This window comes from Papilio xuthus, unplaced genomic scaffold (genome assembly GCF_000836235.2).
Source record: "Papilio xuthus unplaced genomic scaffold, Pxut_1.1 DF827680.1, whole genome shotgun sequence".
In the NCBI taxonomy this organism is placed as follows: Eukaryota; Metazoa; Arthropoda; class Insecta; order Lepidoptera; family Papilionidae; genus Papilio; species Papilio xuthus.
Window position 1 is genome coordinate 1,266,628 of NW_013530969.1, and position 13,402 is coordinate 1,280,029.

General features: G+C 33.4%; 1 protein-coding gene across 13 annotated transcripts in view; it reads left to right on the top strand.

Moving 5' to 3' along the window:
* Positions 1–13,402, top strand: part of mtd (TLD domain-containing protein mustard) — a 105,911-nt gene that overhangs the window by 22,198 nt on the left and 70,311 nt on the right. For 4 of the 13 annotated variants that reach the window (XM_013311216.1, XM_013311220.1, XM_013311217.1 and 1 more), the window contains exon 1: positions 8,917–9,110. The exons of 5 other annotated variants lie outside the window; for them this stretch is intronic. Coding sequence is in view for 1 of the 8 variants with exons in the window: in XM_013311225.1 (XP_013166679.1) it covers positions 196–248; positions 1,492–1,566 (128 nt within the window). In the remaining 7 variants the exon portion in view is untranslated. Of the gene's footprint in view, positions 1–143; positions 249–1,491; positions 1,567–8,916; positions 9,111–13,402 lie in introns of those variants that run through there. 4 more of the 13 variants (XM_013311221.1, XM_013311231.1, XM_013311225.1 and 1 more) reach the window with 3 other exon arrangements.

Here is a 13,402-nt window from a genome sequence, read left to right on the forward strand (position 1 = left end):
TAAACTGATAAATGTCTGGCTATTTTTAAAGACAATTGCAATATGTTAAAGTCACAATTTATCACAGTAATGACGTAAGATATTTAGGTGGTACATAAGGGAAGTTTTAAAATGATAGGGGTAACGTACGTGTTTGTTTATAGCTCTGTGCAAGTCGTAAGTAACGTGCAGACAAGTTAATGTCCATTTGGTGAGATGCAAGTTGAGGTGGATGACGATGAAGACGATATTTGGAGTACCCAAATCGAGTGAGTACTCGATTTAAATGTATTCGAATGTTTGTTATGGTTTATGTTATCGGATCACTCGTTCGCAATGTTCGCAATCCTCTTTCTATAATACCTTAAACTCTGTTATAAAATATTTACCTACGTAACTAATATTACTCTAAATTGATGCCAATCACGTATTCGTTTATCAATTATTGTTGCAATTAATCGATTTGTGGATAGATTGTATGCATGGTTTTATCATTTAATTAATTTAACAATGTTTATCAATACGCTATATTAATGTAATTTAATTCAACTATGAGTTAGTTTTTATTTCGATCAAAAGTACTGCACGAAAGAGTTTTTTTTGTTTTATGAAATTATTTTATTTTTTTATTGAATGTGTAATTTAATTGCATTTAATATGTTATCAGCGAGCTGGATAGTAATACATATCCAATTTCATTCATATAATGTTCCATTCCATATGTAAATTGACGATATTTTCTGCTAACTTGCAGTTTATAGATTTTAAAACGCTCTCCGACCTTCCACTGCCCACTGCCCCTCGTATCGACCGGCGCGATGCGCTACTCTCCGGATACTTGTATTATGCTGTTTCACACTAGGACAGAGCACAATAATAATTTCAAAAGAGTACTAATAGCAGTACCGCACTGTGCTCTGCTCTGTGTTTGTTTCTGCCCTCGTGTGAACTTAGCTTCAGTTCAAACACAAAACATTGATATTGTGTGTCGTATTAATATAACATTTATCACGTTTCTCGGAAGCCATGTTTACCATCACAAGGAGCAAACCTATCAAGATAACGGTGATTGTTTTATACAAGGCGGGCTGTCGTCGCTCGAGGACTAGATACGCTTATGTTTGTTATTCTTATTATGATCTAAAGATATCACCGACCTGATGTTACATATTAACATTCTTTTACGTTCTAAATTTTTGAACAAAAATAAAATAAACTCTCTACAAAGACAAGCTAATGTAATCTCTGAAGAATTGTCAAGTGTAGGGTGAATAGGTATTTACTAAACTAGTGCGTACCATCCTTCGATTACATGGACAGTTACTATCAAATGAGTCAAGCACTGGTAGATTCAATAAAAAATGATAACCTTAAATTAATTTAAATTTAATTTAACACGACGGGATAGATGTGTAAACCAATGATATATTGTTCCGTCAGTATGTATGTAATGCGAACGAGTGATCTATGATTCTAAGGAACATTAATATAATAGGTAAATGAACTTTGCAGTGACATAGAACTGATGACGCCGCCCATCACCCCCCAGCCCTCGCCGGCCTGGCAGCGACGCTTCTCCACCTTAGCGTATGTTAACTGTTATATGTTTGTTAAATAACATAGAAACTCTAACAAATCGTTGCTTTTTAACTCTATTAAAAGCTAATGAAGTACAATGTTTCCCATAGGAAAGAGATATCAAGTTATCGCACATGTTTTTATGCCATACTACGAGTCGTTTAAATGTTCACTTTAGCAGTCCCTAAGTGTAGATTCACAACTATAAGTGACTGAAGGCGGCCACTTAACCCCTAGAGTAATAAATGTCCTTAGTGGAATGTTTTTTCACTGTTTTAGTTACGGATTTGCATTTTATTTTTCTTTACTTGTTAAAAAATAACGTATAAATGTTACAAAACTCATAAGCGAAGTACTTGACGGCTACCGAGACGCCTATACAGCAATTTTCTGACGTTTTGACACATTGATAAATACGTTTTGACTAAAGCAATACCTTTTTATTGCCTCACCGATCCTGAGGTCCGAAATGATTGCAGTTTGTTTAAAGGTCACTGTATTAAACACGCGATCCTCCTTGCCGGTTAAAGTTTATAGCTGCAATAATATTTGAGTTGCACTTTAGGTTTGTAATAAAACATGCATCGTAAATAATATGTATTTAAAACTAGTTGTCGCCCGCGACTCCATCCGCGTTGAATTAAAAAAATAAGTAGCCCATGTGTACTACCAGACTATGTTCTACATGTGTGCCAAATTTAATTAAAATCTGTTCAGCCGTTCCGGTGATACCTTCAAACAAACATCCATCCATCTAAACATTCTCATTTATAATATTAGTAAGAACAATACAACAAATGAACCGTGCAGTTATACAGCGAAATCTGTATAATATTTATTTTATCTGTATTATGTTCTCCTACCGGGTATTTACTAACTTCCTTATGTCCCTCGCACTGGTAGTGGATATCTTACTAATATTATAAATGCGAATGTTTAAATGGATGGATGTTTGAAGTTATCTCCAGAATGGTTGCATAGATCTTGCTGAAATTTCTCTAGATAAAGAACACATCGATTAATAATTAGATTTTTTTTTAAGTCCACGCGGACGAAGTCGCAGGCAACAGCCAGCGTAGAATAATGTTAATAAAACATAAAAACCTTATGTAAAGTTCTAGTTTATTCAGTGAAAAACTACGTTAATGCTTCGGGTAACACTTCCTAGTGTAACAAAGAACAATTTTCAAAGTAAATATCAATGGAAACGGGTTGCTGTAAAGAAAATCTGAAAGAATCAGTCAACCTAAATATGTTTTCAAGGTTTGGAAGTAAATCCCGTTATAGACTTTGTAACTGTTATTACCGACTTACTTGTAAGTTAATTATGCAGATATTGTTCTTAATCTAATAAATATAACTTTAAGATTATTAAAAAGTCACATATTTTTAGAAGACAGTTGGTGGACATTGATTTTCGTATATCTGTTTGTTTACGAAGAGATAAATAGTGTACAAATTAAATGCTGCAATAAAAGAAATAATCGACAAACGTTCCATTAACGAGTAACGAATAACCGTGGGTTTCTGCAACCAAATCTACTTGGTTTTAACTTATTGTTATCTCTATTTTGTCAAAAATAATGACAGGGATTTCGATTTATATAGATATTTTTGTCTCGGAAAACCACGGTAAAACAACTAAAGCAAAATATTGGTTACGTATTTTCATTTGTACAATTTTATACATTGTTGTCGCACAACTAACAATCACATATTTTTAGACATTATTAATTAGAATCCATTGGCGCCGAATGTCGCGCTTTCGTTACAAAGTCAAGTAACTGAATAATTAGTAAGGGGACATAAACGTCGACATTTAAGTAAGGCTAGTGTTGCGCCAGTCCACCGGTACAGTATCGGATTTTCTTGCTAACAATATGTACGATTTGTTTTAATTATTTATCTTTGTTAATGTACACATATAAAGTAATGCATATTTGCTTGTAGTATTTCTGTTCAGTATGTTTATTAACATATGCATCTGTCCTTTAAGTCACGTGTTTTATCATCCTCCAGTAATATCTCGTATGTTTCGTGTTTTCTAATTATAAACGTAATTCGAATTGAATGCATCATTTTGAAGTCGTAACTGGTGGAATTCCTTTGACGTACCTTTACGATGATTGCAATTTTCAGTAGTTAATATTCTGCAAGTTTGAAAGTGAGGAAATCCTGTTTGAAAATAAATTAATGTTGGTATAAAAATAGAGATACGATTGAAATTATATTTCGAAATTGGTCATATCTTTGTTGAGTTTTACGAAAATATCAAAATACAGATTTTTTATTATGTTGGTATCGTTATTTAAAACATTTGAGCAATCATTAAATCTTTACAGAATTAGTTCTGTACGATTATAATTATTGTTTCAAAATATTTAGTTACTTGATACCGTCGCCACACCTCTTTATAATCATTAATCATAAGAATGCTTGCCTATTGCACGCTGTATTAAAGTTGCCAGTACACAAAAGGTCAAGTACATATGCGTTTATGGTCATCGGTTGCTGGAACTATTGATATTGCCTTTCTTTTATACGTCACTTATCAGGATAACTACGTTATTGACTTCTCTTACTAAAATTGCTTACTATTTACAAAGCACTCTCCATACATCTTTATAACACTTTATTAATGATGCTCTATATTTTTCTTAACAATATTGTTTATTTAGCACAAAAGCCCTATTAAAATGTACGACAATTAATTTAAAATTAATTGCCAAGTGATCAACAATGTCATGTTCGTTTAAATCTGTATTAAAAATAGAAATACATTGTTAAATGTAGTAAACATCAGTATTAGTAATTATAAAAGCAAGCATTGACCTTTTTGAGGCTCGGCCAAAATGCTTCGAGTTGTGATGAGCGGCGTCGACACTTCGCACTAATTAGGGAACGGGTAGAACGTAATCCACGATAAATCCGCGCTCCACTATTCTATGGCTCCGTACCAAATCTCCGCAGATTATACGTATAACGAACGTTTGTTTTTGTGCTATAAAACGTCTCATAATAGCCACCAATTGTCACTTCGTCATGTGTTTAACTCGGACACTGAAAATTGTTTAGCCCACATTTTGTTTACGAGTTATTTTTAACAGTATTTCATCAAATAAAATAACTAGCAGTCGACCGCGACTTCGTCGGCGTGGAATAAGAAAAACTTTATTAGTTTCCGGCAATTATTCGAATTTTTCTCACCTTTTAAACTTTCCCAAGACCTTCACGAACATTTCAAGACTAAGATAAGATAAATCCGTTCAGCTGTTCTCGAGTTTTAGCGAGATTAAGAAACAGCAATTGATTTTATATACATAGATACGAAAATATATTAAAAGCGATTATCAAGTGAACCTATAGTTTTAATGACTAATAAGTATTTAATTAATTTAAACAAATAATTTTAGAAAACTGGATAAATATTATGCATCAATAGTGCTATGCCTTTAATGTTTGAGGATCGAATATTACAAAATTTGTCTTATATACACGTTAGAATCTTTAAGTATTTAGTAGTAGTATTTCGCTGCAGTTTAGTGACCTCAATCATTCGATGTTTTAGTTACGATCATGGTACCGTTGCGAACACTTTCATTCCATGGTAAGTAACGACCTACCGTTACTCATTCTGTGACGGACGTGAACTTTTGTTAGTGACGTGACGTCTGCACGTTTCAATGTCTTACAAGGAAATACCCCACACTTCGATGATTTTATCAAGAAAATACGAGTTTTAAATATTTAGATGATTGTAAGGAGGGGCTAAAGCGGGAATACCGTTTTAATCACGATATTGTGTTACAATTCCAATCACTGGATACGCTAATAAATACAAAGACAAAGGAATTTCCTTTGTTTATAGTGAGTGTGATTGTACTTATCTACGTCATTTGCTTTTTCAATTGAATATAATGTTTGGACATTTTTTTTACGCGGGGAAATGCCTTACGCATACTTTTCTTGAGCGGTAATGTTAGCTATATTGGGCTTGCACAGATTCAAACCGCGTGATGGGCGTTTACAGTGTTAATGTCTTGATTTAATTTATATTGAAATAATTTCGTTTTTATATTAAATAGTTACTAATACTAATAATACTTTTTATTTTAAATAGTGTTAATTTTGTAATAACAATGCGTTTAAAAATGCAAGAGTTATTTCCTCAGAATTAACTTAACGAGGGAAGAAAAGCGAAGCAAAAAGGCAGGCGTGACGAGTTTAAAACGATTTTCGATTCAGTGTCGCCAATAAATGTCTGAATACATGAATGAATAAAACGAACTTACATCACAATGATCAAGAGAAATGTCAAGATCATGCAAAAAGGGCATGTGTTGTGTAATGCTATTGATTGGTTACAGTCGAAACTCACAATGTACGGGCGCAACCAGCTTTTTCACACGAGGGCTATAGGAAGACAGAGTAGCAGTGACTCAGTGTTGTTCGTCAAAATAATGGAATTACACAATGAAAACGACAGACCGCTTGGATCCATCCACACCTGGCTGGCATTCCGCAACGGTGCGATTCTCCCGCTGTTTCTTGCCTCGCACAGCCGCGTGGTATACCATTTCCTTAAAAGCCGGCAACGCATCTGCAGTTCCTCTGGTGTTGCAGATGTCCGTGGGTGGCCTTGAACACCTTGGTATTCCTGCAGCTCATTTGTTCTCTCTTATAAAAAAATACTGTTCTATGTCAGTGTGGTGCCCTCGTGTGAAAGTTAATAAAGCGAGATGAATATGGAAGGCGACGTTTAATAATAATAATCTTTGTGGTACCATCGGCGGATCACAGCGACGATAAACAGGCGGCAGCACGACATAATAACTGCCTTCGCGGTTTATGGGGTACATCGTTTAATATTTAATTAATATTTTATTATATCATATTTCTTAACGTAATATAAATTTAAATGATCTATTATGCCATATAGTTGTACTTCCTTTATCTACAGGATGATGGAAAGTTAAAAAAACTCGAAAAGATGGCCAGCAACACACTCAATAACATTGGTGTAGAGAACCAATATGACCTTGTCTCGCCATTTATATAGGCGTATGTATGGATGTTCAGGCGGAATACATTATTCATATCCACTGATGCATACAATTGCACTAAAGCGATTAAAATGACGTTAATTGATAAATGCTATTCGATAATTGATAATAGAAGCGGTATATTAGGTTTAGGATGCTTCGCCAATTTGTCATTAGAATAGCCATATGAATTACGTTCTCAGATTTGATTTCAAAAGTTGGAAGTACTTTAATAAATCTTATTTCTAACCAATATTATAAATGCGAACGTTTGGATGTAGAACATAGTCTGGAAGAACACATAGGCTACTAATTAAGTGTTTTTTAACTCCGTGCGGACATAGTCGCGGGCGACAGCTAGTCTGGGTGACGGTAAACGAAAGAAATAATCTATGTATTACCCCTTTATTTTTTGATGGCTAACATTAATGAATATTTCTTCATATTTACCCCTTTATTTATAGGCAATGAAAATTATTAAGGAAAACTCAATCGCATTATTTATAGTCGATCAGTTTGAGAGACATTACTGTTTATAAAGGCGAATCCAAAATTTGTATACCTTTTCAAATTTCTATCATTAGGATCGATGCATTTATTATAATATAATGTGAATTCAGATATGTATTTTGCTTAGCTTAACCATAAACGACAATTTTAATAAAATACGTTTTGATATTTTATATTCTCGCGTAGTTGATTTGTCCTACTTCGCATGTCAGAATTATTTGTATGTCAGTTTATTTGATAATCAAGAGCACCTACTTATGCTCATGGCCATTCTTTATCTATAATTCATAGACAATCTCATTGTTGAATCGATAGCTCGTTACCAATCGTTCCTCGTGTATGGAATAAAAAAAGCCAATTTAAATAAGACAAAATTTATCTATTCTATTTTAGCTATTGTAATGTTATCGTCTCGTTGTGATATTAACAGCGTAGTTGTTTTGGATGTTTCATTGGCTTACTAGTTTGTATGGAAGATAATATAGAAGATTATTACAGACTAGCGATCGCTCGCGACTCCGTCCGAGGAATTAAAAGAAAACTTAATAAATAACCTATAAGTTCTATATCTATGCCAAATTTCTAGGAGATCCATGCATCCGTTCTTGAGACACCTTCTAACAAACATCTATCCTGTCTATCCATCCAAACATTCGCATTATTAATATTAGTAAGATAAGTAATACATAAGTAATTCTTGAATTCAATTTTTGTTGTAGTAACGCATATTTTGATTGAATAATTTTATCCCTTGAACTATTCATGATGTTAAAGAATATGTTAATTATAAGAAATAAAATGTAAACCAAATGTGGAACATGGATTACTTAATAAGTACAATGTGGCGTGTTTAAGACGCCCTATTATTCGTAAGTTCACTATAGAAATTTCTTACAATTGTATGTGATTTTGTTTTTAATTATACTTCTAAAATTTAATGAACATTGTCTTGCTCTGTTTAAGTTGAATCTTTTGGGAATTTGTATTTCAACGTATATTTGCACAAGTTAGTTGTTTGAATGTAAACAAAACGTTTCAATTAATTAATTGCAAAGTTTTGTTTAAAACTGAATTAATTAATTAATTAATTAATTAATTAATTAATTAATTGAAAAATGATAACTTACCGATTGATTACTGTAATTTGCTATCCTTTATATTTCACACGATAGTTTTGTTATGTCTACGTTTTCTTTTATTCTTTAACGTAGGTATTGTAATGTAATAATGCAAATATAAATAATGAGTAGGCATTATATACTTGACGGTGTGACTTTAGCTCTCACTAGCATTTTATTTGTGCCACCTACGTTAATGGAGGCTGACGTTTGAACACAATACTGAGACTTGTGTAGGCGTTTTAATCAAGTTACCAAGTTTATTTCCGTCCGTCTTTGTTACCTGAATGCTTTTGATATTAATGTTTACTATTTTTTTTATCAAACTTTTATATTTTAACGGGCGTTATTTACTGAAAGGCTGTGAGAGGGTGGCAAGAATTTAATTATTTAGAAATATTTGTTTGTTATTTAATTGTTAAATCCTTAACGATAGTTTGAAAGCAACTTAAAAATAGCCAGTGTATTATTTAAATAATTGTCAAATTAAGAAATGAGATATTCATATCAATTTAGTTGCACAATTTATTTATAATTTGCAATATTTGAACTCTTGTGAGTCATATAAATTGCGCGTGAAAGACGCAGGCTACGAGATGATTTATGCGGGCATTGAGGGGGTGAGTTTCAGATAGTGTTATTAGGTGAGTGGCGCATCCACTCAGCCCCACCACGGCGGCGGCGACAACGGCGAACGCGCTCAGTCAGTAGCCAGCACCGCGGCGCGCGCCACGCCCGTACGCAACGCGCATGCGCACCTCAGTGAAAGTCGCACGCGCACACTACGCGTTCTTCTTCGTCTAGTTATTTTGTTTGTTTCGTTGCGCCAGTGCAACTGGTCGGAGAAAGGAGGTCGTCGTCGGTCGTTGCGCGGCCGCAGCCCGTAAGAACGCTGTGCTTTGTGTTTACGTCGAAAATGAATCCAGCATTTGTGTGGCAATACCCTTAACTTCTGTGCAGCACGTAGGAACCGATCGATTGATGTTCGTCTCAGTGTTCATATTGTAGTTTTTTGCATCGATAATGAAGCTAGTATATGATGTAACTACGCTATTGTTTATTTGATATTAATGTTATTTTCTAAACTACCTTCATATTTAATTGCATTAATTGTTTGATCTGCATTAATCATCGGAACTAATTGTTTATTGAATTTACATAAGTAGCTACTGATGTCTACGGACTCCGTAGAGACAATGGAGATCTTTAAAATTTTTGTATTCTGTAGTTTCATTAATAATATTATATAATTATTAACGATATTGGTAACCACGATTTTTTTACGAAATAAGAGTAGGTTATAAAATGTGACTAAAAGTTGAGTAACGTTAAAGCAACTTACACAGCGTTATTAGATTGCTCGTACGTTTACAAATCAATATGCATTTAATATAACGCATAAGTAAGCTAAACTTATAAATACATTCCTGCATAAAATTATTTAACACATATTTTATTGAAAATTACATTTTCTTAACTGCCAGTATTCAATTGCCGTATAATCAGTGGTAAAAAAAAAACTCATAATTGTTCCTTTTTGATATGATCAAAAATACTCGATAGCTTTCTCAATATGATCTTATCCATGGCTAATTCTATTTATTTACCTAGGTCTTTGTAAGACGAGGAGATTTACAATCATTTGTGTGATATGCTGTTTTAGTTTTGTTAAAATTTACGTATTTATCAAATTATTTGCAGTTTATTTCTTTTGTGAAATTTTTGAATGTTAGAGCTTATATTTAGATATGTCATAGTTAAAATATATTTTTATAAGAGAAGGGGGCAAACGAGCGGTGGGAACACCGAGGTGAACAAGTTCTAAAATAATTACTTAGGAACAATTAATAATAATAAACGAATATTTTTTTCTATCTCTTTTTCGTATTGTTTTTAAGACTATGAAGTGTGGTTTCCAAATGAATCAACAACTAAGAAAAATTGCGACTGAAACATAGCCTAGTTAAGTAAGTTAAAGGTAATGATTTAAAATCGCGTTAGTAACACAGAAGTCAGTCTCGCGACGAATGTCAAAAGACGGAAAGTTTCTCTTTTATGATATCGGGACGTTAATCTAAACTTTTTCTTTTATTAACTTCACACTGTTTTATTACTGTAATTAATTAGTTTAACTCATTCGAGCAAGTAATATAATATATAACATTTTTAATTATTATATTAAGTACGTACTAGCTGACGCCCGAGACTCCGTCCGCGCTGAATTAAATAAAAACTAAATGAGTAGCCTATGTGTTCTTCCAGACTATGTTCTACATATGTGCCAAATTTCCTCAAGATCTGTTGAGTCGTTCTGGAGATACCTTCAAACAAACATCCATCTAAACATTCGCATTTATAATATTAGTATGATTTTATGCACATTTATATAATTAGTATTACAATAATAATGTTTGTTTTGATAGTAATTTGAGTTTGGTTGTTTTAGTTTTTTTTTTACCAAACTACAGAAAACACACTGTATTTACTATTATTGCAACAAGTTTTTTGTTGAGAGTTTAAAAACGTTCAACGTATAGCTAATATTAAACACACAATAGGTAAGACAATTAAAAAACCAGATCGAATTTGTTGGAAGTGAATATTTTTTGTCTTAGACTAGAATCCATTCTAAATCCCGAACTAGATACAAGTCTTTTGATCAAGTATTCTCGTGAAAAAATAATATAAAAATAACATTAAGTGGCATGTAGGGTACATATGTTCATTACAAAAATATACTATTCCTTTTGCCTGTGACTTTGTCCGCGTGTAATTAGTAAAAAAGAGTTATTTACCTATACGTTCTTCCAGACTTTGTTCTACATATGTGCCAAATTTAATCGACATTCGTTCAACCGTTTTGAAGATACGTAATAACAAAATGGAAACTTTCGCATTTATAATATTAGTAAGAGAATATAACGAAAGTTTATATATAGTAATAAATTGTTAAGATAAAGACGAAATCTTATTTAGATGTGAAATGAAATAATTCATTGCGGTAGCTTCGCGACGAATCCGGTGTCATTGAAAGTGTTTCGATTGCCGTCGGTGTTATGCAAGTCGGCGCAAGCCGCGGCACTTCGACATCGGATACGACCCACATTCCTAGAATACAAGCCTAACATAAACACAGTACTCAAGTCTATCGGGTTATGTTTCACGGTTGTCTAGCTCAATGATTTTTTTATAGTACACTAGCTGTCGCCAGTAACTCCGTTCAAGCGGAATCAAAAAAAATCTTATTAAGTAGCCTATGTGTTCTTCCAGATGTTCTACATCTATACCATATTTCAGCCAGATCGGTTGAGCCGTTCCGGAGATACCTTCAAAGAAACATCCTTCCATCCATCTAAACATTCACATTTGTAATATTAGTAAGATTTTAGTTTTAATATTTTTTTTTAAAGAATATACTGCATACACGAATGCTTACATGTATGCGCTAAAAAGATGGAATTCGCGTTGAAAAACCTAAAACTTAGTCATTAATCAATGAATGTCAGCAACCTCTAAAATAAATTATACATATTAGCGATAAATTTCAAATCTTACTTCTTACTAATATTATAAATGCGAATTTGTAGATGGATGTATTGCTATTGGTTTGAAAATATCTCCAAATTGGCGGCATGAACTTTGTTAAAATTTGGCATAGATGTAGAACATAGTCTGAAGGAACACATACGTTACTAATTAAGCTTTTTTTCAATTCCGTGCGGACGGAGTCGTGAGGGACAGCTAGTTAATTATAACGATGTCTTATGTTGCTGATTAAAATCTCACTGTTACGTCTGTCATTTTTTTTAATCTTAAAAAATATAGCTTAATGTCGTAGTTACAATGTGTCTAATAAGCGCTAGTTTGTCGCACTAGATTCATGTAGCAAGGCTGATCAAGTCGTAACCAGAAGTATCAACAAGGTTATGTTTCAAATCACAATATTGTCTTTACCTTAGAGTATTAGTGAAGCTTTCTTGATTCAATTTGCGATGCCATATATTTAGATCGTGTAATTACGCCGAAGAATATGTTACACTTTAATTTTCCTTACAGATTTCCTATATCTGTACTTAGGACTAATTGTTAAAATTTTGAGGAAATTGCAAGTAAATAAAATTCAATCCAAGACTAAAATAAATAGTTTGCTTTTCTTTATGTTTCTTGTTTTGTTAGATAATCGATGTGTAATCGTAAATGCGTTGTTTCTTTATTTGTCGTGTCAATGCATACCACGCCAGAGGTCAACCTCTCGACCTCTGGCCAAGTGTCACGGGAATTTGAAACAGACGATCCTTGTTACAGTCGGATTTCACTGCCAAAACACGTGTGCAAAAATATATGGTCATTCCTGTTTTTAGGAAACTAATAGTAGGTTTTTGAGACCAAAATCCTAAAAAAACTAATGGAGTTTTTTTTTAATTCCACGCGGACAGAGTTGGGCGACAGCTAGTAGTAGTAAATAAAGGCACACATTTGCACATTTTAAAATTTATTTTCATCATTTTTCATGATCGATTTACCTTTTTTCCAATAATCATTTTCAATTATACGGAACGTAATAAAAAAACTTGCACGTGATAAGTGTAAATATTGTAATCTCGATATGTGTTTTAGGATTGATTCATAATATTTCAAATACTATTCGGAGCGATTATAGTTTTAATAGCTCCAAAGATAAAAATAAGTGTCGTGTGGACGACGCAATATTCAAGAATCATACGAAATTAGGTCGTCGCGGCGAGAGCGCGGTCTCTCATCAAATATTTATAAACGGATATTGCAAATTTTGGGAATATTCCCAAATAGCTTTCCACAATTGCCCGGCCACGTATGCACGTGGGTACACATTTTCCTTATATCAGAGTCATTGACTTGTTTCACTGCCATTGATACAAAATTGTTGCACAATGGATTAATCTTGGCAAATTATCTATAGTGCGTCGGTGGCTCAGGGGTTTCAAAACTTGACTTGCAATCTGCAAGTCCTGGGTTCGAATTCCGCCATGTACCAATGTGTTTTTCGATTTCCGATTTACATATGTACATTTATCCGACGTTCTTACGGTGAAGGAAAACATCGTGATGCAACCTGCACCTGAAGAAATTCAAAGATATGTTTGAAGTCAACCAACCCGAACTGGCACGGTGTGGTTGACTAAAGCCTAGTTGCCC